The 26,747-nt window shown below is 34.6% G+C and overlaps 1 protein-coding gene across 4 annotated transcripts in view; it reads left to right on the forward strand.

The window, feature by feature from the left end:
* Positions 1–26,747, forward strand: part of LOC131048806 (uncharacterized) — a 327,816-nt gene that overhangs the window by 199,079 nt on the left and 101,990 nt on the right. For all 4 annotated transcript variants that reach the window (XR_009106522.2, XR_009106523.2, XR_009106524.2 and 1 more), the window contains 6 exons: positions 605–772; positions 911–1,204; positions 16,185–16,361; positions 22,846–23,109; positions 25,439–25,537; positions 25,796–25,980. Coding sequence is in view for 1 of the 4 variants with exons in the window: in XM_057982881.2 (XP_057838864.2) it covers positions 605–772; positions 911–1,204; positions 16,185–16,361; positions 22,846–23,109; positions 25,439–25,537; positions 25,796–25,980 (1,187 nt within the window). In the remaining 3 variants the exon portion in view is untranslated. The remainder of the gene's footprint in view (positions 1–604; positions 773–910; positions 1,205–16,184; positions 16,362–22,845; positions 23,110–25,438; positions 25,538–25,795; positions 25,981–26,747) is intronic.

The following is a 26,747-nucleotide window of genomic DNA, read 5'->3' on the forward strand; positions in this document are numbered from 1 at the left end:
CATGGTTATCAAATGGGAATGATGTGGTTATGTACAATGACTATTATTATGTTCCTATAATATGCGTTATCCGACTATGTGTCAAGTGTTGATTGGTCAACAGCTGTGTTCCTCTTGGCAACCATTGTGTCCTTTAAATAGATTATGTATTGTCAAGGAAAGCAGGGTGATCTAGTCGGGTCAACTTTGATCCTTGGCTGACCATCACTGGTCTTCTTCTGTAATAATTTCACTTGCGAATAGAGATATACTTTACCCTTGTATCTGGTATAGATTGTCATCTCTATTATTAATATATGTATTCATTTTATCAGACAGAGTTGTAAACAAATAACACTCAATCAACTTGGGGAGTCTGGCTCAACAAAGGAAAATGACAACTTTATGTTGTTAATCTTTCTTTTATCTAAATTTTGTGCACAGAACATGCTAGATTCCTCTGTAGTATTTAATATAATATCAAGTGAACTTCTTTGTATTAAAATAAATGGGAAATAGTGCTCTTAAAGGGCATCAGTTCAGCTATGTCATTTTCTTGTAATAGAATTTGCATATGTTGTAGGTTTTTCTAGTTTTTTAAATATATAACTGGTCATTTTTACAGGAAGCCTTTTCATATTTACTGGGAGAGCAGAATGATCTCACACAAGAGATGGCATCACGAGGCATGAGCATTGTCTATGAGCTTGGTAATTCATCGACAAAAAGTGAACTGGTCAAAGCTCTTGTTAGTACATTGACTGGTACAGCAAATAGGAAACGAGCTGTCAAGGTATTAGTTTGCTTTTCATTGCAGTAAGATACCTAAAACCATCCACATTACAAAATAAATTATTTGGGATTTCTGCTGACATCATATCATTTAATGTGCCCGTTTGAATTCTATTAAAGTGTCCTCCTCTCTATCCAGTTGACAGAAGATTCAGAAGTATTTGCAGAGGGAAGTATTGGAGAAAGACCCGGTGGTGGGAAATTAAGCACATATAAGGAACTTTGCAGTCTAGCAACTGAAATGGGGCAGCCGGACTTGATTTATAGGTTCATGGATTTAGCCAATTATCAAGCATCTCTAAATTCCAAGCGTGGTGCTGCTTTTGGATTTTCTAAAATTGCAAGGCAGGCAGGCGATGTGCTCAAGCCTCATCTACGTTTGCTTGTGCCAAAGCTTGTCCGTTATCAGTATGATCCAGATAAAAATATCCAGGTTTTCATTTTATCCTTTCTTTGTTTACATTTTATAAGAAAATTTATTGAAAATGAGTAAGATATATTGTTCATTCAATTCTTATTTTTGTGGAAGCCTCAATTTTTCATTAACCTTTGGGACTTAAATAGTCTTATGCATTCTTGAAAATTAGCTGCTCATGGGTTTAAGGGAAGAAATTATTTTCTCAATTTCAGAATATTTTAAAAAAATCATGTATTGTTGCAGTGCCCAACACTGATGATTCATTAGCATCTTTGCTCTCAGTTTTTGAATCCTTTTCTGTCCTAAAAATATTCCTATACTGATTCATTTGTCGTTATAATTATGGACTAGTTCTGCCAAAGAAAAATAGTGAGTTGAGTAACTCATTCCTTCAATTAAACTAATGATGATCCTACCAAATTTTAAAGGACATTCGAAGTCTGCATCTAGTTTCATTGCATGTCATATTATATGACAGACTTGGATTCTATTTTGTTTGTGATCATGTTGTGACGTTTTCACACATTGCCCCATTGCAAATGGGGACCCCTCTTTTCATTGGCTAGGTTAGGTGTTTGGTTAGTCTAGTGTTCGCTTGGCAACATTTTGTAGTCTTTAGCCTTAGAATGAGAAGGTTTTCATATTACCAAATCCAAGAATGAGTCCGGGATTGGAGGTGAAGTCCCGAAAGGTGAGGTTAAGTCTCTTGTTTTAGTTATTGCAAAGGGTGGAATTGCAAGGTCCCCTTGCAATTTCGCTCAAATAATACATTTGACCTTTGTATCGTCGATGTTGCATTGTAAGTATTGCTTAAGCTGCAAGTGTCTAAGTGTGTAAAGTGATGCATTCATGCGTAAACCCTTGAAAGTTCCACTTTTATTCATGAGGTGGTGAAAGTTCCACTTTTATACATGGACAATGCTTAATTCCGATTTCAAGGTGATAGAAGGTGATAACAAGAGGACATCATGCACAAGTAATAAATGTGGAGGAGGATACACTTGCAATGACCACACATGAAGATGAAGCATTGCAATCATGAAGGCGATGAAAGAAGAAGATAATAGCAATGAATGCATCTCTCAAGTAGATAATTTCAGAAGAGTAAGTCAAAGATAGATGATGATGCAATTTGGGAATATGACCCATCACCATCACAATCAGTCAAAAGCCACATGACAATGTTGAGAACCAAGAGATATTGTCCAAAACACAAAAAATTCTTTGTTACGGTCTACAAGGCATGCAAGTAGTTGAGGTGGCGACAACTCACCTTCATCCACCAATCAAGTTACTGCAAGTCAAAGTGTCCAAGTTCATTGAATCTGACTCATCCCAAGAGGAATAACTACACGCGGAGGACATTGAATTCAATGTACCGAACCTTATTTTTGATTGGTCCACATTCAATGTAGGACATGTATCCAAATTGTTGTAATGATCTCATTGGTTAAGAGGGAGTTAATTGTAACTAACCCTAATTAGGGTTTCATTGTTAAATCTTGGCCATTGATTTGAGAATCAATCAGAGCCATTCATTGGTAATGGAAGAGCTATAAAAGGCCTAGTCTTTTCATTTATAAAGGTTAATAGTTAATAGTTAGAAATTAGGAGGTAGAAGATTCAAGTTAAAGTAGAGTAGGAGGGAAGATAGAGATTGTTGCCAAGGCTTGATGGAATAAACATACTACTTTCATTGAGTAAATGGTGAATTTTCGCATGTTATTTCAGCATGTTGCATGGTTTCTTGTTACTTCACAAAGTTAATTAAAGCTCATTGTTTATGGTGGATACATGCGATGGTATATGATAAATTCCTTGGTTCATACTTTTTGTGGTTTGCTGATTGTAAGCTATAGTGTAAAGTTAGCCTAAACCTTGTTATTTTGGCCAAGTTCGATTGTGGATATTTGTTCAAGTTGTGCCAATATTGGTTATTTGCATTAATATTTGCAATAATGAAAATCATTCATTACCTTAGGAGATCACATCAGTTTTGCGTAGTTGTTGTTATCATGATGAAGCAAAGCTTGGTTTGAAGGAGTCTGTCTATCAAAGCATTATTCATTATCATCATTGCCCCTAGGTGTTAGCATAGATTCTCTAAACCCTTTCCCTTTTGAACTTTTTTTGTTCAAGAGAAGTTAGTTTGCAAGTTCCAGCTGTGATTCATAAGTGTAAGTCCCTTTGTGATCCCAGCATATCACATCACATCATTACAACCGAGTCTATCTGTTGCAATGTCAAGACCTGACTAAAGAAACCTTGGGGTAATCTTATTTGATCACATTGATTAGCACATAAGGTTTCTTTGTTAAAGAGGATAGAATACTTAGTATTTTATTCCGTGTTCAAAGTGCATAAAAAACACATCAACAGATGGCAGTGTTAATTTGGTTATATGTGGGAATACCAACAAGCATATGAACAATGATAATTGACGACTGTATGCATCATGTTTCAAGCAGACTTTGCTTAGCATTTATTTGTGATGTACATTTGAAGCTTTCGAATTTCCTGGGAATTTGATAATTGAAGGTTGGTTGCTTCTGGTTATGATAAGAAAATGATACCTTTAATTGGTTGCCCAAAAAGGGAAGCGAAACATCAAGAAACTATTGTTACTCCTACAAAAAATTGTCATCAGTCAAGTTTGTAACCAATACCCATGTCATTCTTGCCATGTTATCAATATCAACCAAATTTTCCCTTAATATGTAAATAGCAAGATTGTTAATTCATGGTCCAACTTGCCAATTAACAATGGTTGTAGGCTTCTCAAGGATGAGATTGGTCCAGCAAGATTGTTAATTCATTGTCCGGCTTGCCAATCTTCATGTATTCTGCCTCTAGCTATGACTGATTTTTTATATTTTCTTCTTCACAATATGTGCTTATATTCTTCCTTTATAATTCTTCTCTCACATACATTCTCCTTTATATACCATCACTGCTCTGTTATTCCATGCTTCATTCCTTTATAAATGCTATACATATCTTTATTTCTCGATACAAGATCTGCTTTAAAACTCTGATAAGAATTGAATGATTTCACATTGAAAACGTTAACTCCTTTATGACAAACTCTCCTTACTTATATACTTCGTTGCCTTCATGAAGGGAGGCAACTCTTCTTGAAAAAGAAGCGATTCATTCAAGGTCGGCCTTATTGGAAGAATATTTATTTTACTTTAATTCTTGAAAGTTGGCTTTGACATTGAATTAATTTTATTTTCCTGAAGGTTGGCTATTTTGAGAATATTCAAATATTCTTTTATGCACCAATACAATTGTGGCTATCCCTTGAATGGGTTGGCCATATAACACTAACTTTTATTTTGACTTCACCAATAAACAAAGACTTAGATCTCACCACTCATATCTTGAATGATGTTGGCAATTTTGCATAAGAGTTATACATGAAGTCAACCAACTTATTTTCTTTTTGATAGTGCGATGTATGGCTTTCAGTCTATAACGATTTCCTCTTTCATCAAATCTATTATCCTCTTCTCTTTATTCATGTTTAGATTATCTATTTTACTCAACAAATCATCCTTTGACATCAATGACAACAATGTGACATTTCTTCTTGCCATCAATGACAACATTATTTCTAACAATTAATTGTCCAATGGAGTGAATCTATTCCACACCTTACAAAACATGACGTTTACTTTATTGAAATGGAAAATACAATACACCACAAAAAAAGGTTACAAATTGGAAAACATGTTAAAAACAAAACAAAATTGCTCTTTTATGAACATGAACTAAGGGAAATTGTGTGGGTTATGTCATGAACATGAACAAGTTGGCAAAAATAACTTCTTATTTTGAGCTGGGAATCTTGTCATGATAGCTCATAGTTTGAAAGTCTTTGGAACCTACTATAAATCTTCGCAACAATTTCTGAAAGATGTAGCATTTAGATGGGTAGAAATAGAAATACCATGCCTTCTTCTGTTGACATTTACCAAGATCTTGCAACTTGAGCACATCGGTAGTAATAATAATCACCACATATTTGATTTGATCCTCTTCATCTGCGTCTTAGACACATGCATCTCTAAACTTATTTTAAGTATGATTCTTTGGGAAAGGCCAAAGTTATTGGAAGGAAATTTCCATCACCTATTCTTGAGTTTTTGGATCTACAACGGAGATTAGCTTTGCATCTTGTGATGGGAACATTTCCTCAGCATCTTCCTTAAATGAATTTTCATTGGATAGTGCATTAAAATGTCCTTGCTAGGAAGGTTTTACTTTTTCAACTTTATATTATGAGCATCTAACTTGATCTCATTAACATACTCAATTCATATTAAGTTTTAACATTAACATGAATCTAATTATTATGTAACACAAGTAGAACACAAGCTATATATGTGGGAACCTGTTGGTGTCTGTTTTATCATCTACCAAACATTAGAATAAAATATCCAAAGACACTCTATCCTCTCTTGAAAAATCACTGCTTATGCTAATATCATATGGCAATTCCAAGGTTTCTTTTGTCAGGCCTTGACATGCGGATAAGCTCAATGGGCGTTGTGATATGCTGGTAATACACAAAGGGACTTACGCTTGGCATGTTCAATTCACAATGGAGGTTTAGACAATGAAGCTCTATTATCTAAGACTTGGATCATGGACTTCAAGAAAAATGAAAAGGAGATAAGGGTTTAGAAATTCTAACCTATTCCTAAGAATTCAAGAGACAACATTGACTAGGTGACTTCAATAACAACACTTTGCTTCGCCACGCTTAGGACAACTACACAAAGTGAGTGCGATCTTCAAGGGATGTGCTTATGATTTCATACTTGTGAATAATACCAACAATTGAACAATATTACTCAAAGTAGAAGTTAAATGTCCACAAAATAAGCCCAGACTAACTTTACACAATGAACAAAAATCATCTGTTCATCAAAAGTATGAGCTGAAATTCACCATAAATCAATACTTATTAAATCTTGCATTCTTCTAACATACATGAAATGAAATCCAAACTATGATGAGGGATAAGAACCATGCAAATTCCAAAATAAAAGAGGTAATCACCATCAATTCGAACAATGTACTACTTATTACTTTGGCAATCATACGCAACAATTACTTATCTCAACATGTTTTTAACATGCTCCCATAATTTACAAATGAGGGTTTGAGCTCAATTTATAGGCTCCCCAATTACAATTCAATGGCTAGGATTGATTTTCAATCAACGGTCTACATTACAAAATAAAACCCTAATTAGGGTTTTCTACAACTAACTATTGCTCGACCAATGAGAAAATTACATTTGAGGACACTTGTCCTTCTTGCTAAATATAAACCAATAATAAAATAGAAGGTTGTTACATTGTGAAGTGTGCCTTCTAGAAGCTTCTAGATAAGTCAGGTTCGTTGAACCTGGACATGTTGACTTGGAACAATCTAACTGTTGAGTGTTCTCCTTGTATTCTCCAATTTGTGAAAAATTGCTTAAGTCTAGAAATTTGTTTGGAATAGTCTTCTTGCCACTATCTGATCTTGATTGGGAATTTGTCTTTGACTCTTCAAGAGATGAAATCCTTCAAGAAGTTTGGAATTTCTTTCTATATTTTGCCAAGTCTGAAGACTTTCTTTCTTGATTCTTGGAAACCCCTGTGCCTATGCCACAATGGAGGAAATTGGAACTTTTTTGTGAAGTATCTCCCTTACGTAGCCAAATTTTGGCTAGTCCATTTTATTTTGTGACACCTTCATGTGGATCCTTCAACACCTAGCCAAGATTTTGACCATTTCTATGCTCGGACACACTTTGCCTGTGGATTTGCTTTCAATTCTAGATTTCGCTTGTGCTAAGTAAAACAAACTCCGCCCTTGGACAAGGATTTTAATCATCTTCTCCTTACTTTCCCTCTTTATTCTTCTTCTTTCTTCCTGTTTCTCTTCCAACACTTGGTCAAAATTTAATTCTTTTGGTTGTGGAAAACTCCATCCTTAAGGCATTTTTTATGTGTCAAACTTTTATTTTTCAACCTGTTCGTTTGTTTGACCCTTGATTTCATGTACTACTTTGTCAAATCTGTTTTTCCTAGCCATTTTGTGTCTTCAGCATGACAAGTCAATTGTCTTCATGTCTTATCCTTGAGCCATAGGCAAATTTTCATGTCTTGCTTAGGCATCTTCACATATTCCATTTATGCCTAGTCAACTTGGAATGTTTATGTCTATCCTTCTTGGCAAACTTCGTGTAATTCACCTTACCAACTTGTATTTTCTTCTAACCTTGTCCAAAGATCTCTTTGTTTTTCTCCTTTCAACCTTGTCTTCATGGTGGACTTGGAGTCTTTTATGCCAAGTCAGACTTGGCCAATGTTTTGCCAACTTCAACTTGCCTAAGTTGGACTTTGCCATCTTTTAATTCTTTCTTGCCAAAACCTTTTTCTTTTCTCGTTGGGCGGACTTGGAGGAAGCCTTGCCATATCTCTCTCCTAACCATGTCTTTATCTTTGGCGGACTTGGAAGATGTTTAGTCATGTGCTCATGCTTTATTTGTTTTTCCAATGTTTACTTTCTTTTGTGCCGATCTTTGAAGTGCTTTATCCATCCTAACCCATGGGTGGAGTTTACTTGACCTTAGGATTTTCCCCTTGACTGCAGATCGGAGTTTGATGTTCATTTGCCAACCTTTTTGTGTATGGGCGGGGTTTGAAGAAGCTTAGACATTGTCTTCTTATGCTTGGCGGACTTTGAAAGTCTCTTGCCAACTTTGTTTGCTTTATCTTTTGCCGCTTTGGCAGACTTGGACAATCTCTTTCCAAACTTGCCTTGCTTTTGGAGGGTGGACTTGGACAGCCTTATGCCAAGTTTGGGTGGGGTTCAAGAGTCTCATGCCAACCTTGATGTGTTTGATCATGGGCAGACTTCATGTGTTTGATGCCAAAGCGGACTTGGCTTAGCATTAGACAATTATTTCCTTGGCGGACTTCACATGTGCCTTGACATGTTTGTTCTGCTTAACCTCAAGTAGGAGTTTGTTTTACTCTTGCCATGAGTTTCTCAACTGAAGGTAGGAGTTTAGCAAGTGTCGGACAACTTGTTTGTGCATGAGGCGGACTTTGAAGAGTCTTAGCCATCTTAGACAAGGCGAACCTTAGTGTGTCTTGGACATGCTTCCTCTTCATGCTGGCTTTGCCATCCTTCTTGACCTTGGCAGACTTGGAAGTTTGTGTTCTATTCTTGAACGCGCTTAGGCTTTGACATGATTCCAAGCTGATCAAACCTTGTTCCCTTATCATGGGCGAATTTTAACTTGGACAGCCATGTGCCAACTTCCATGCTTCTAGACAAGGCGAACTTCAACCTTTGTTTGCCATTCCTCTCCTTGGGCAAATTTGTCCTTTATACCATGAATTTTGATCTTCCATGCTTCTAAACAAGGCGAACTTCAACCTTTGTCCGCCTGAACCTACAAAAACACATGAAAATTCCATATTATTTTCAGATTTTAATTCTGATTTTTAATCCTGTTTTCTGAAAATTTCACTTTCAGCCTGTCAAAAGGTTAAGTTTCTGCGAAAAAGTGGACTGAAAGTGAAGGATTTAGTCAAGAGTTTGATAAAATTGAGAGAAATAAGACAGAAAGGTAAGAAAATTCAGTTGGATTGAATCTTTGAATGACTGAAATTTACCTTCAACTCTGAAATTTTGTCTTAAAATCTAAAAAAACCACCTTGTTTCTTTATTTCAACACTTTTGAAGAATTTTATTTTGGAAAATTTCTCTTCAAAAATTCAAAATTCACAAATTTTTAGAGAAAACTTCTTCTCAATTGCTTTCCAAATTCTCAACCTGAATGATGAATTGTGAAAGTGAATGGTTGAAAATATATAGAATTTAGGATTTTTAAAACTTAAGTGGTTTTTTTTTTATTTTATTATTTTTTTGTGTTTTTTTGTTTTAAGTCTTTCCAAAATGGAAAGTTTATTTTCCTCTCGAAATTTCATCCTTGCCAAAAAAGCAAAGAATCTTCTAGAATTTTCCAAAATTCTTGAATTTCTTGAATTTTTTTTTGTTTGAAAATTTTTTAAGTGTGGAATTTTCTCTTGAAAATATTTTTTTTAGTTTTGGAAAATAATTAAAATTTTTTGTGACAAATTTATTTTCCAACTTGCTTTACACTTCCATGCCTTAGTTTATTTATTTATTTATTTTTCTTCCAACATGGTCTAACCTCAAGTAGGAGTTTAACTAACTCTTACCAAGAGTTAATTAACCATTGGTAGGAGTTTACCAAGTATCAGACATTTTTGCTTGATCATGAGGCGGACCTTGAAGACTTTCAGACATCCTTGTGTGTGGATGAGCTTAACCTCTGGTAGGAGTTTGATTCACTACTGCCATGAGTTCATTAACCCTTGGTAGGAGTTTACCAAGTGTCGGACATTTTCACTTGGACAACTTCCTTATGCCTTGGCGGACCTTGATCATGCTTGGACATCTTCCATGCTTGACATTCTTGGGCGGACTTGTCTGATCATCTGCCATTTCACTTGTTTGACTCTGAGCCTTGGCAGACTTGATTGATCATCCACCATTTTCATTTCAACTTATGCGAAATTTTTAATGTGTCATCTCCCACTGTTACCATCATACTTGATCAACAGTTCATTTGGAATGAAAACCTAATTAGGGTTTCCACTTTGCTTTTTGCAATTGGAGACCTAATTTTCAAAATCTGAGAACATGGGCATTGATCATATGGCTGAACTTCTGGAACAAAACCCTAATTAGGGTTTGCATTTTGCTTTTTTACCCTTAAAGACCAAATTTTCAAATTTTGAGAACATGGGTAGTAATAGTATGGCCTAAAGATCAGAACCCTAATCTCAGAAAAAAGAAATTTTTTTGAAGCCCTGCTTTTTATACCTAGAGACAAGATTTTTAAATTTCGAGAACATGGCTAGAGATGAAATGACTTGAGGAACAAAACCCATATGCCACTTTCGAAAATACAGAAAAAAGCAAAAAAGAATTTTTTTTCTAAAAATAGCAAGTTGTCAGAAATGACCCAAAGCAATTGTGATCCTCATCCTTCAGACCTTCTAAGTACTTTGACAACATTCATACATGACTCTAAGCATGATCTGTCAACTTGGTTTGGAATGAATTCTCAAAAACTCTAACTCCTTATTGTAAAAAGATTGGTGATTAGTAGTTGCGACGCCAAAGTAGAACCCTAAAAAGCCAAAACAGGGGGTCCCCATTTGCAATGGGGCGATGTGTGAAATAGGTCACAACATCTAGCGCCAACCCGAATAAATGTTCCTGAACATTTCAAAGATAAGACCAATCTATACATAGAAACTTTGGAAAATTCTTTCCAGTCCATCAAATGACTAGAAAACATACTCAAAAGGAAGCAAAAGCTCAAATTGGATCAGGACACTTCATCTCAGACTACAAGTGTGTGCAAATTGTATTCATTACCGTCTCATAAGAACAATATGACTCTTTGGTTCCTTCATGGCAAGCTGTGCAATTGTGTGTGTATTTTGTCTTAACTCCAAAAGCATCTTTGGATAGAGCCTCGCTGCCAGTGAGCGTCCATAGCCCCGACGGAGTTATCTCTATAATCTCATGGAGATTGCTCTACTTCCGGCGATTTAATTTTCTTTTTGATAATGAGAGTACACCTATAGAGATTTCCGCACACCCAAAGCCAAGTGCTTCTGATTTTTCATTTCTGTTCTTTTCTTCTTTTATTTTGATATTCTTTTTCTTTTCACATATTTCCACACTTAGGCTCACAGACAATGAAGCTCGCATAGGCTTGAGCATTATAGTGGCACTGAAGTAAGACTTTTGGTGATTTTCTCTTTTTCTCTTTGTTTGCCATGACTTCACCTAGGAGACCACACTGATTCAGAGAATTCATTGTGTGAAGTATATAGTAATCACAAGATATTGGTGTCAAGACACAATAAATGATCTTGTTTCGAGTCAAGCACAAGTTCTAACCAAATGACGAAGTTGAAAAAGAACAACCTTGGATTCAAAAGTACTTCATAAATCATTGTCCAAGAAATAGACTGAACATAGTTAAGAGCAGACGCTAGAGTCTTAAGGAACAACGCCCTTCACAAATGGAATCCCCTTTATTGAAAGCAAAACAAAATAGACAAGCAAACTAAACTAAGAAAGCAAAGCAACTAATCTAAAGAAAACAAAGCAAACTAACCTACTCTAAAAAAATAAAAAAATTTAAGCGAACAACACTCAAATGACCTAAGTATATACAACTCCTAGCATGATTTCTCTTTTAATAATTTATGTGTTCATGAGTAGGGACACCCCTTTGAAAGGTGACACCCTTCCAAACAAACATCTCTCTTCTTTACTAATTGTTGTCTTTTCAAAAACCAATCACTACTTAATATAGAGATTGCTATTGATTTAATCACTGTTCTTTATATGTTATACTATGCTTTCAGTAATTACAATCATTGTCTTTTCATTATTCTTTGCTCATTACATAATGTAAATCGTTGCTCTTAGCCATTCTCTAATCGCTGCCCTTCTTAATATCAATCAATTTCATTGATTGCTCATGTCGATTTTATATATTTCTGTCTTTTACAAAGGCAATTATGTTATACCTAGTCGACTTTTATCACAAGGTTATGCTATATCTATTCGACCTTCATTTACATTAAGGAAGCATAGCATTAGAATAGTTATTGTCTTATGGCCTTTGTAATCACCTTAATATGGGTTGACGTATATTAGATAATCGTAACAAGCACATCCTTTTTGTCCTGACCAAACAAAGTGCTACCTTGATAGGATTTGTTAATGCCTTGTAATCATGGACTCCACCTTTAATATGTGATTGTTGTAGTTAAATATTTTCTCATTCAATAAAACACCAGTGCCGACTTTTCATTATTGCATATTCTAATGAGTCCTTGTTAAGCACATAAGCATTACTCCTTCAATCGTTGTTGTATTGAATGCTGCTATTGTTCCTTATTTAGGATCAAATTCACATAATGCAAAATGTTTGTTTAATAAGACACACAGAAATCATTCCCTTTCATCAACGTTCACAGATCTTGTTGCTCCTAATCCTTATTTGGTCTCCAAAAGAAAAATACTTCCTTAAAAAATAGTTGCTTCTCTTGATGAGCATCACCTTAATCATTGTCATTAACAATAGTTGCCTTAACCAAATTCATTTGTTGTTTTTAATGTCGGCCATTATCTATAGACTGCTGCAATAAAACATGAAGTCGAATCCATTCCTAATGAAACCATACTCCAATGAAGTCAGCCATACATAAAATAATTTATCTGTTTGTGTCTAATCATTGCCTCTATTTATTTCAAAGTAACTGGATTTATAATGTATCTGGATTGTCTGGTGCAGCAGTTTCATCAGGTGCAAAAAAGCTTTTGTAACATGAAGATCAGAAGATTGAAATTTGTCACTGCAACTATCCAAATGGACGAGAATATAATCTTCGATTACTCTTAGGAATCCAATGTGGCATTCTCTAAATATATATCTTTGTGCTGACTTCATAAAGTATAATCATAACTTATTTAATTGTTATGGCTGTATGCCAACTGGTCAAATCAGACTTTATTTTAATATGTTTTTTATCTCCTTCATAAAGAAGTCGGCCATCTTCAATACTTATTAATCATATGGGATTTGGCCAAAACTACTAAGTATTTAAACTTCGATATCTCCATTCATATCTTTGTTAATAACTTGCCTTTAGTTTGTTGTCTGTAATAAATGCAATACCATTATTGTTCATATCATGTCCCTTGCATATGTAGCATACTTTGACAATGATTTCCTTCTTGCCCACATTTGACATCAATGATAATTTGTCCTTTGACATCAATGGCAACATTTCCAAGAATATCAATATTACAATATTATTATAAAATGGTTAGCGGAAATCGACCAATTTTTTTACAATCAACAATTTTTTTAGCTCTTTATCATCATCAAGTTCTTGATGTGGGCAATGTGAGGCATATAGGGACTATAATGAGGACAACGAAAATAATCAACAAGATATTGGCAACTAGCCAACCAAATTACAACAACATCAAACCAATAGAATCAATGATTGCCAAAATGGCAGATAATGATATGCAAGTTTCAATCATACCAAATTGACAAATGTAAGTGGAAATTCGTCAGTGCCAAAATGGGAGTCTATATCTTCTGATTCTTGTTCATGACAATTTGAGGGATATGTTATGGAAATAAAATGGATCCAACGAATAAACTGTTTGATATCTTCTTACAATGATAGCATGGATCCCACAGTGAACCAACCAAGATCTTTAACAGTAATAATCAACTACTGGTAGTAAACTATCAAGTTGATTATATTGTAAATAATAAGCATGAAATCAACATTATGAACTCAATTATTCTTGATTGAAATAATTGCACCAGCTTAATGATGTCAACTAGGAATCACTGGAAACCGCCCTCAAACTGAAAGTAAATGCTTCAAAATTACAAGGTGATAATCAAAACATAAAATGATAGCTGCAAGAAGGATTTGGCTGATAGTAACATGTGTAAACTAAAGATAACAAACATGCTGCTCCAGAAAATAAATATTTGAGTAATATTTAACAATCCCGAAGATTTATAGTCAAGGCTAGAAGAGTTATGACTTGCTAGAAACTTGTATGACCTCCGATAATGAGAAGTATGCTAGGCTAGAGACTTATTATATTTGATAAAACTTGGAAAAGCCTCCTTCAAAATATATAGAGTGATTAATTACAGTCTAGAGTTGTACGATTCTCTTTTAAACACCAACCAATACTAAATTGTATGGTACCTAGGATGATAGGGTTCATAAAAAAACAAATAATGCAACATACGAAACAATGCTTAGAGCCTGCCTTATAAATAAAAAATAATTAGTAAAGGTTTTCTAAAGATGTATGACTAGGTAAGGAAGGTACAATTTGCATCAAAGGTTTGCATCCAATATGATATACATAGGAACTTGTGTAGCCATCATCTATGAAGGTTTCACAGTGGCACAACATGCAAATAAATTTAAAATCACTAAAAATATGATTGAGAAATCATCAACAAAATTTATATCATTCTCAATTGCAAAGAATCTAAAAACTTCACGCCAAAATCTGGAAAATATAATTTATGGCATAGGTAGAGATGCGAGTATTGGCATTACTCATAAGTTACATTACTATAAAAAATCTATCGTAAGTATATAAACAAGTTTGGCCTATTTTAACCTGGCATGGTATATAAATAAATTAGAATTACATGTTGTGATAAAATAAATGAGTTTGTCCTAAATTTTATCCCAGGCAAATCACAACCAATATTTTTCCTACGAATGTTTTTTGAGGACATGAAATGAGAATAATTAGTTTATGGAAAAGGTGTTCGTTTGTCTATCAGAAAGTAAAAAAAGTGCATTGAAAAATCTGCCAATGTTGACCTAGATTCGACTTAGATTAGACTTAAAATCACTAGCTTAAATAATCTGAAACCTTGCTCAATTCTGTAGGTGATTTAAACCAGGACCCAATATTTGTACGATTCATACTAAAAAATTGGGCTATATCTAGCCGATTCAATACCATAGTTTTAAACAATTCCCATGCCATTTTTGGAGTTGTATGGCAGTCTTTACCAACAAAGGAAAAGGGCAGCTGGGTTATTGACTTGATCAACAATAAAATAGTAATAATTGTAGATTATTCTGAAAAAGAAGAGTGATCCCTACAAAATATAAATAAATATATATATTTTTCTTTATTTTCAGATTTCCACACAGAATTGAATTAGCAAAAAATTGACCCTTGTATGAAGCCAAGAATGAGAACTAGAAGGTTTTTGTCTTTTTATTCTTGAATAAACTGAGACGTTTTTTCCTCTCAAGGTAAAAGCTCTATCAAAGTTCAATGCTCTTGAAATGAAGGTTTTTGGAGATTGATAATGACTATAATAAATCTCTTTTCCCAATAATTTTTTTTAAATCCTTTTTTAATTGAAAATTTATCTTTTTCCAACTTATATTTATTAATTACCTTTTACTTAATTACTATTCTTTTAATTGAATATTCACCCTTTTGTACAGCTTATAATTTTTATTTGCCTTTTTGGCTATGTATCCTTATTCAATTTTGGCCCAATTTAATAAAATAAAAAATTAAGTGTTCTTTTTCCAAAGTTATAACTTAAAGTACTTTTTTGGACAACTTACTAAATTAATATTATATTATTCCCTTTCTAAATTCTTTCGGCTCCTCTGACTTGATTTAGTTTGAAAAAGGGGACATTACAATGTTCCACCAGACTCTCATTCATTTACAAATTGCGCTTTATTCTATTTTTGATAAATTTATTAAGCATTTAATGTTCATGGACACACTTTTGTTGATCTACTGCTAAAGAGACTGAATTCCAAGTAAGCTTTGTTTGGATTTATTGTGGGATTGAGGATCTGATAAAGCAAAAGAGTCTGTGATAAGGTGATTTACATACAAATTTAACTTGGTATATGCATGGAGTTATGACATGTCTTGTTAAGGTTAATCGTGGAAGTATGATATGCTAGACCTACTTTTAAATCATAATCAGTGGAATCTGTAGACATACCACTTAGAAGAATTATAAATGAACTCTTAGTGTTCTTGTATGCACAAACGGGACTTATTATGGCAGGTCTGAAAAGTAGGATATTTGTGTTTTGTATCAAATCTTCCAAAATTTTGTTTTAGGTATATTTCATAAGCTTTTTTTTGGTTTGTATCTATAAGAGATAGTTTCTTCTTATTTTCTTTTTTACCTTATTTTTGTCAATCGTTATTTTTGATGTAGTTAGGTTGTTTTTGTAAAATTATCTAGTGGTGGATAATTATATATTCTTTTGTTTCAAATACATTCTGCAGATAGACTTAAGAGGTGTTGATTATTTTGCAGGATGCAATGGGGCATATATGGAGGTCACTTGTGGCTGAGCCAAAGAAGACTGTTGATGAATTCTTTGATGACATTATTGAGGATCTATTGGCACAAAGTGGGTCTAGACTCTGGCGCTGTCGTGAGTCTTCATGTATTGCTCTTGCAGATGTTCTCCAAGGGCGCAAATTTGATCAGGTTAGTTTGTTGTTTGCCCTATATTTGTTTTGAAAGGCAAAATTACTGTACCTTTTTCAAAATTCTATAAAGAGATGCATCTAGTTGGTAATGGTTGATGGCATCCTGTATTGCAAAATATTTGAGTGAATAGGTCCTAGTCGGTATGACAACCAGTTAGAATTTGACTCATGGGTAAATCATCAAGTGAATTAATTGGGAAACAATTTTACTAACTTGAGACCTAAAGTTTAGAAAATAGGTTTAAAATCTATTTAAAATTTGGACAGGTTAACAAGCAATAAAAGCACAGGGTGGAAATGATTGAAAATCTGTTCAAAGGAGTATTCCCTAAATGCCCAGCCCAAGGAGTATAAGACAAACTTAATCACCATAACAACATCGATCACACAAGATTTGTTAATGTTTTAGCAACACAGAAATCTGAAACAAGATACACAGAATTTATCTTGGGAAAACCCTCCACTTGAGGGTGAAAAACCCAGCCCGCAAAAGTAATACCTTTATTGAAAACTTCAAATGACCAATACATATATTGAAAGCTTCAATTGACTATCACAAAGTATGAATCGCTTTCTTATCAGATGCAACTCGTTGACAGAATGATAACTAATGATATACTCCTCCTCTCAAAACATAAAATTACACATCGATTGTTCTCCATAAAACAATGAATGCTGAAAATCTCAGAATTCGGACTTAGCAAAAATACTGAAAAGTATTACATGTGACTATATGATGAAGCACACAAAATAACTATCCACAACCTGCACTATTCATAAATACATATATTGCCGAAGGAGAGAAGAACAAGCATCAAGAAGAACATATATATAATTATGAACCGAATGCCTTATCTTTTAGGAGATGTTGATACCAATAGCTCGGAAATACCAAAAGACATCCATGCCAAAAAAATGGTCACACTCCCGCAATAACTCATGAAAAACGGTAATGGAAGAAGACAGATAAGCCACCAATAAACAATGCAAGTAGAGAACTTCACCGATGGCCTGAGAAAGGAAGACAAATGCACATGTCATGCTTGCTGTGCTGGATGAACAGTTACGGAGGAGCTAGCCATGTTGAGGATATGAAAATAAATCACCAATGCAAGTGGAAGACTCTCTCGCAGCTATATAACTTCAACACTCCCTCTTAGCAAGAGAGAGATCTTCAATATGTCATCACATTACAAGTACACATAACTGCAACCCAAAAGATGTCAACAAAAACTCATCACAGATTTTTTCAAATAAAAATGTTATCTCAGCATAACAATATTCACCGTAGCTACTCCTAGAGGGTGATCCAGAAAAAAAGCAAATTAAGTCATGAAGTCACACACATGACTTCCACCATAGCTAGTCCCAGAGGGTGGAACAAGGGATTTCACCTCGAACTTCTCTCTCAGAGAAAAACTTGTTAACAAGGGATTTCACCTCGAACTTCTCTTGCAGAGAAGAATTCATTAACAAGGGATTTCACCTCAAACTTCTCTCGCAGAGAAGAACTCATTAACAAGGGATTTCACCTCGAACTTCTCTCACAGAGAAGAACTCATTAACAAGGGATTTCACCTCAAACTTATCTCACAAAGAATAACTCATTAGCGAAAAGATGTGACTTCCTCTGAAGCTGAAAGAGTCAGGCTCCCTCTAAAGTTGAAAGTCAAGCTCCCTCTGAAGTTGAAGTGTCAGGTTCCCTATGAAGCTATAAAGTGAGGCTCCCTCTGAGTGGTAATTCCTCCTTTTCAAGAAAACGTCTACAGTCACCAACTCAATCTCATGGCAACCATCATCAAGGTCTTCCTTCCTTGAATGCAATCTCTCATCATCCTTATGCTCTCCAGTCTGTCCTAAAAGCATTAAGAGAGATTACTAATAGTTCAAGACTATCTTGAAGAGAAATATTAATGCTAGAGTCATACATGATTCACTATCCCAATGATATAGCATGAATTAATAACAACACGAAAAATTCATGAACATCATTCAACTACAAAGGAAATACTTATCTCTCTTTAAGTTAGTCTTCTACCAATGTTCTTTCCTAATCTTGCTTAGCATTGGAATTTTCAACCATACTAAAGCATCTAGAGATAATGACTGCGTGGCCTTCGGCCCTTGACATCACTCACTGTCTATCTTCAGTTCATCGACAATCATATTTACACGCAGCGATCGCTCAGTGCACACCTTCAAACAAAATCGCTAAAAACCAATTACTTCACCGAAGCTGTTCTGATTTCAAAATCCTTAAAGAATAGAGAATACACAAATAAAAGGAACACTCAGCTTCTAAAGAAACTGCTCAACAAAGGATGAAACGTCTTAAGAAGATTGTAGCAACTCTTTCATTTAGAAAGACTCAAATCGCATGCATAAGTTCTGACAAGTAGCTGATTGGACATCTGCAACCTGTTGATTGAACTCCTTAAAAGCACAGGATCTACCTTTAGGCGGTTAGGCTATATAGAAGGAACCTGGCTCTGATACCATGTTAATGTTTTAGCAACACAAAAATCTGAAACAAGATACAAAGAATTTATCCTGGGAAAATCCTCCACTTGAGGGTGAAAAACCCAGCCCGCAAAAGTAATACCTTAATTGAAAATTTCAAATGACCAATACATATATTGAAAGCTTCAATTGACTATCACAAAGTCTGAATCTCTTTCTTATCAGATACAACTCCTTGACATAATGATAACTAATGATATACTCGTCCTCTCAAAACATAAAATTACACATCAATTGTTTTCCATAAAACAATGAATGCCGAAAATCTCAGAATTCGGACTTAGCAAAAATACTGAAAAGTATTACATGTGACTATATGATGAAGCACACAAATAACTATCCATAACCTGCACGATTCAGAAATAAATATATTGCCGAAGGAGAGCAAAACAAGCATCAAGAAGAGCATATATATAATTATGAATCGAACGCCTAATCTTTTAGGAGATGTCGATACCAATAGCTATCATGGAAATACCAAAAGACATCCGCGCCAAAGAAACGGTCACACTCCCGCAATAACTCATGAAAAATGGTAACTGAAGAAGACAGATAAGTCACCGACAACAATGCAAGTAGAGAACTTCACCGACGGCCTAAGAAAGGAAGACGAATGCACATGTCATGCTTGCTATGCTGGATGAATAGTTACGGAGGAGCTAGCTACACTGAGGATATGAAAATAAATCACCAACGCAAGTGGAATACTCTCTCGCAGATATATAACTTCAACAAGATTTATGTGGAAACCCTTTTGAGATAAAACTACGACAAAATATTGCTTATATAAAATTCTCTTTACAAGATTTGTAGGCACCAACCCAAAAGCGACCACTAATCCCCTCATAAATGATTTGTAGATACCAACCCACTGGAGACAACAATCACCACAAGTCAGCACTAAATCAACAAGAGATATCAATCTCTTCCTTTGGGAAGCACCAACCTCCATCAAAACTAGATTCCACCTACTTGAATGTTGCTTCTTCAACGGATGATAGACGTTACGATCTCCTTCGATGATTCCCCTCTTCTCATTAACCATAACATTTGTATGCTTGCTCCATGATTCCCCTCTTCTCATTGACCATAACATTTGTATGCTTGCATATTCTCACTTTAATTCTCTTTATCTATTCCCCATATATATCTAGCATATATCTCTTAACAAGTCTGCTCAAAATATCTTTCACAATCTGCACTAAATCTGCTATTATGCTTAGAAATCTGGCTTTAATGATCTTCAATTATGAAATGATAATTGATTGTTTGATTAAACAAAGGTGAGGAATAGTCCTTATATAGAATATTACAAGAAGATCTTTCCACAACAAAAATGATCGAAAATAGAAACAAGAAAAGAAACATTCTAGAAAGAAACTAAACGACTAAGATGACCATTATAGCAATATTACAATATTACTTTAATACCCTCCCTTAATGGTCATTCTACTAACTACTTTATGGATAGTTGACATAATCTGTAGGTCATTTGGCCACGAATGCATACAAGGGTGATTCTTCCTTTGAATGTTTTGTGACATGAGCTTGGTGGTGAGACCCTCCCTGGTTGGATCTTTGATTAGCCAACCGCTTTCTGCAAAACTTCTTCATATGACCAAGTTTACCACAATTTGTTTACCTTTGAGTGCCTTCCAACATGATGTTGGGTAATGAAAGCCATCCCTCCCATTATTAAGAGACAAAAACTGAGATCAGCTGCTCAAAAGACTTCGATTTTTGTTGATAAAAAATTGGCAAAAAATTGAAACCTACGAATTTGTCCAAGAATCGTCAAAAAGGCTTCTGTAAGACAGCACCGCGATTTTGTGGAAAAATTCTCAAACCCTCGATGTGATGTTGAAATCACACAAGATTTTGTGAAAAAATCAAAATCCTTTGTTTTGTGGAAAAAATGGTAAGAAAGGCCACAATTTTTGGGAAAAAAATCATGCAAAAACCCTCCACAATTTTTTTTGGAAAGAAATTTGAAAAACCCTTCTATTTTCATTGAGAAATTAAAAAAATAAAAATAAAGATGCAAACCTGGGTCTGAAACCCTAAGTTGCACACTGAAGAAAAATAAGCCATGATTTAAAAAAAAATTGTTTGAAAAAACCTTGCAGAAATTCGTCTGCCAAGAAAACCCTGAAATGGCACCGAAATTGAGACTAGTCGCACAGAACAATGCTTGAAAAATGGCCATGTTTTTTTAAAAATCATCAAAAATATCAGCACAAACCCGTTGCGAGTAGTCACCACCAAAATATACCCCCGATTTTAAAAAAATCGTGCAAAACCAATTGCTGTGGAAAAGAGATGTGCAAAAGAAAGCCCTAGTTGCATGGGCACAATGTGAGCAGAGACTTTTTCGTGTGGCCCTAAAACGAACAGACAGCCCAACGCGTACCTGACAGACTGTGAAAAAACCCTAAATTGAAGGTGTCCTAGGCCTGCCACTCTTAGACCTTAAATGGCTCCTTTTGTTTGTTTGGTTTTAGGGGTTGGATGGGGACATTACACCCACTCAATCTTATAACATTTTTTGCTGATAATGTGACTCATATAACAACTTTGTCATGCCTAAAACACAAATGGATTCTTTGGCATACAAATAATCCCTCTCTAGAATGCTCAACACCTCCCTCAATATGTCTGAGCTGCTCCTCCCAAGACCTGCTAAAAACCAGAATATCAAAAGGGCATTACCAAAAACTCAAAATGCCCAAAATGACACCTGAAAGCAGTGGATCACCCTCTTTATACCACCCCCATCAGGTTGGCGATTTGTTTAGAGTTAATATAATTATCTTGAAAATCATCTACTCAACAAACAGTGGTTAGTGAAGGGGCAGTGTTGACTAAGAGGAGACATCTCTGATTGGAATGATGTAATCTTTAATATTGGTTGGGACCCTTCGTCCCATATTGAGGACTATATAAGGCAGACCCCGTCTTGGAGAATGGCAGGAAGAAAGGCATTGAAATCTGATCTGGATAAGAAGGCAGTAAGAAATTAGCATTATAAAGCAGTGATAATTTGAATTATAAGGCAGTAAGATACAACAAACTTTATATTTCTGCAGTAGTTGGTATGTTACATATTTGAATCCCATATATATTAGTTTGTGAATTTAGTATAGAACATATTATTTATTTAACTTGCCAATTCATCAAGAATCTTAGGATTAGTAATTATTCATTTTTTTTATAAAGCAATCATATTAGGAAATGGCAAGGAAACATAATAGGGAGATGCAGGTGTATGGGTTCCCTCAATGAAGTAGACTACCCATTGAGTTGGATTGCTTGTGGGCCAAGGGGTCGGATTGAATTGGTTGGTTGTTCAGTGCTCTTGGGCTTAGTCGTGGAGAACAGTCTCCTGGTGCTCTATTGTGCTTTCCCCTCAAGTTTCTAATATGGTTGGTTATTAGGAATCAGCTATAGTGTGCATGTTTACAATAGGAATCTTCATTATCATTTTTTTTGATGTTAATCGATTATTTTCCTAAATTCAATTGCTGTTTTGTAATTTAGTGAAAGAATACTCTTGTAAATAAATTGTATTATTGGATTTATTATTTTTGAGCAAAAATTAGGTACTCCATCAACAGGGGACATTACATTTTCTTTTGGATAAACAGAATATGCTTCTTTAAAAATGCAAAAAACTTACTGCCAGCTCATTCATGATGGTTGTCTTCTTTTCCAGTTTGTTTATGTGCATTTCTCTATACAGGTAGCAAGTTTTGGCAGGTATATAAACTGTTACTGAAGCTTATAATATGAAAATGATTATAGCTTTGGTGTAATGATTCTCTATATATTTTAATATATTGGTTATTTGATTTTGAAATTGGAAAAATTTATGAACTGCCCTGTCATCAATGCATGTTGCTCAAGGCAATCGTACTATTTTTTTTTCTAATTGAATATTCTGGAATTTATTGTGTATGCATTAGGTGGGAAAATACCTGGAGAGAATCTGGATCACAGCTTTTCGTGCTATGGATGACATAAAGGAAACTGTTCGGAATGCTGGTGACAGTCTCTGCCGAGCGGCAAGTTCGTTAAGTACAAGGCTATGCGATACATCCCTCACAGACAGAAATGATGCAAGTGCAACAATGGCTATTGTTTTGCCATTTATGCTTTCTCAGGGTATGATGAGCAAAGTTTCAAGTGTGCAGCAAGTTTCAATCAAAATGATCATGAAACTTTCTAAGGTTAGCTCTTTTTAAAATCTTTTGAAGCAAACAAAGAAAACGTAAGACCCTTCATACATTTTTGATATCTGTGTAGGACTCAATAGAGAGATCAGTAAATATAAAATCTACTCATCCATTATCCATATTTTTCCAACATGTTGAGTCACTTACCACGGCAGAGCATTCTGTGGAATTGAAGGAGCAGGCTAACAATTTTTTGAGCATATTTCTACTTCTGATTTGTACGAAAAGCCCAGATCAATTGTATGTAACTCAAATTTAGATGCAAATATGATAGCAGAAGGATAGTCATATTGACGAACTCACAGGCTTTTTATTTCAATGCTGGTTTTTATTCTTTGAAGGAAAATGTGTGTTGCAAAAATTGATGCTGTGCGATCTTCTAGTCAAAGACAACTATAAACCAAGAATAATATCATGAGGTCAAGCATACTTAATAAGGATATTATTTTTGAGGTTAATCAGTAACCTTCACATTTCATCACCTTGTCATTAGGGGTCTGTAATAAAACTTTAAGCTAAAAATTCAATATTACTCAGAAAATCCAATTGACTTTTTTCACCGTAGAATGCCCCTCTTAAATATATTTGAACCCCATTTTTATAGGAATTTTACTCTTGAGTGCTCTGGGAAAAACTTGGATATAAGTCCAGGTGCTAGGAGGTACCAATGTGGAGGGACATAAGGCTTTACTATGCAGATGAACAAATTATAATTGTGAAAGCTTCACATTGAGAATGGCCACAAGTTAAGGTGATCCATGGAGCAACAATAGTACAACTAATATTGTTGTCAAAGTACAAATCCAGTATCAATGAAATTCTGAACATGATAATTTATTCCAAGAATGTTGTGTTATAACAGAATTCGTATGATGTGGACTCTTGGGAGCTGGCAAGTGAAAATCAAATAATAACTTGACGTTCAGAAAAATGTAAACAACTCACAAATTATGTAACGTATTCTGTTTTGACAAAATATATTTTAGAAATATATTTCATACTTGAGAGATTGGAGTTATTCTTTTGAATGGGTCTGTGACAAATCCAGGTGAGTATATTAGCTGTGACTCACCAATACTTGCTTGTAAGAGCTTGCAACTTTAGCTGGCGTAACTTATAGATTCAGTTTTGTTTTGCTAGTAGTTGCAGTACAGAAATGGGTCACTTACCTATGGCAATAACTTTCAGATAGCTTCTATGCTTAAAAAATGCATATGCATTTACCAAGGTGCTAAGAGTCTAACTAAAATAGAAATGATGGCACTGTAAACATTCAACAAATATTTATTTTACAAGATTTAGATTCTTTTTGGGTGTGTTATGCATGCTAAAGAAGCAATATTAAATCTAACTTCCACTGTAGAAAATCCATTGTCAGTAATTTTATAAACCCAGTTCTTTATATAAAAGAAGTTATTGGAGTCATAGCTCATTGGATTTCATCTCAGGGCACATCTATTGCTTCTGGAAATTTTACAATTGTATTGAATCCTAGAGTACGATGTACATGATTATCAACTGGAGATGCCTACTCTAGATAAATATGCTTATGTGATTTCTTCTAGCTAAAATCTAATTATATCATGGTTACATTTAAGCTTCCGCTTGGGTTGAGTTTTAATTGGTGTGATTGTGTAGTATCTGCACAACATCGTGGCTTCTCTTTCATGTATGAACATGAGACTTATGCCTATATAGGGGTTTCTTCGCAATAATTTTTATTATTATCACTCTGCAGATGTCTTACATTTATTTCACCAGTGATATAAATGCATTGATTTACTTGTTTTCTGATAATTCACGTACAGTGTTGTGTTGCTTCACTTTGATTTTTGTCATATGTTGTATGCTGCGCTTTGAAATATTCATCCAGAGTTGGAATGTTTAATATCTATTTAACAGTATAGGCTTTAATAATTTTGTCATATGAATGGATGTGCTGATTGTCCATTCTATTGCTACCTTTCAATAAAATTCGTTCTTTCTACATAAAGATGGTTAACCACTCAGAAAAATCAATAGTGCTGCAATGTGCCAAAACACATACTGAAATTTTCAAATTGCTACATTATTTATATGATAAATCACAGAATATTAATCATTGATTTAGAAATGTCTGAAGATTTTGATTCCTTTTTGCAAAGCATACCAACCTAAAACTATCATGGATTATTCAAAGTTGGGTATGTACTGGTAAATAATTTGTAGTGTATTGGGCATTTAAATTCCTCTAGTAATAGCAGATCTTCGTTTGATTGAAATTGAAATGGCATAAATCATCCAAACCTTTGTCATTTTGTCTCATCGCACATCTTTGTTGCAGGGTGCTGGGGATGCAATTCGACCCCATTTACCAGATTTGGTTTTCTGTATGTTAGAAAGCCTTTCAAGTTTAGAAGATCAGAGGCTCAATTATGCAGAGGTTTACATGTCTCCATGCCTCATACTGATATTTTTGTATGCTTTACTTAAATATTTATCATATTAGGGCTATTGATTAGTAACTTCCAAACTTTGTCTGAGCTGCATGACATTTTGTGCAATTTAAGATGTTATTATGTTTTATTAGGATACAATTTTAGCATGACATTACTCTTATATGTTACAGCATTACATGAACTGCATTTAGCAATAAAGAAGTCATAGGTTCTCTTACTGATTCTTTATTTGTTTACCACAGTTACATGCAGAAAATGTTGGTATTCGAAGAGACAAGTTTGAAAACTTGCGTATTGCTGTTGCGAAAGATTCCCCCATGTGGGAGACCCTTGATCTGTGTCTAAAATATGTTGATCTTCCTACTCTAGAACTATTAGTTCCTCGAATTGTTCAGCTTGTTCGTTCAGGAGTGGGACTAAACACACGGTATGTGGAGTTCCAGAACATAATGCTTGTCTGGCAGCATATTTTGTTAGTGTAGATCCATTTTTTAGTTGCTATTGGATAAATCCATATATGGAACTGTTGTTTATAGCACTGAAAGGGTTAAATGACATGATTCATTTTAAATATCCCCTGCTGTTATATGACTGAAAGTGTAGGGAATATTAACAAACAATTGTCGGATAACCCGATGTTCTAGTTTTCAGACTGTTAACCTGCATGTTATGCGGTTTTGGACAGCTGTATAATTCTGCGTGTTATGCAGTTTAACTTTGGCATATGACTTCAGACTTGCTTTAATAGTACTAACTCCAATTGGCAATGGTATTATTGCTTGCAAACGATTCTAAAACATTAAGACAACCTTCTAGGATGGACATGCAATAGTTTTATGTTTTTCATATGCATATACATGAATCAAATGCAAGAAATGAACACCTACAGCAGACTGGTATTTTTACAAACAATTGGCATGCAACCAAATGATTGAGTAACAACATATAGATTGAATGCAACCTTATCCCTCCCTATTATTGAAAGCAATAGACTGATTACAAAATGTTTAGCAATGGCCAAGACTGTTGGCTTACAATAAACTAGTTTCAGAATTTCTGAGTACTAATGGCAGCCACTAATTCAAACATACATGATTGAAACTCAATGAAACAATGCCAAAAATGAACCTGGATGAAGCGCCTATTACGAAAGAAATTTGGTAAAAATGATTGTTGTATTTACGAATGATCATG

This window comes from Cryptomeria japonica, chromosome 8 (assembly GCF_030272615.1).
Source record: "Cryptomeria japonica chromosome 8, Sugi_1.0, whole genome shotgun sequence".
Lineage (NCBI taxonomy): Eukaryota > Viridiplantae > Streptophyta > Pinopsida > Cupressales > Cupressaceae > Cryptomeria > Cryptomeria japonica.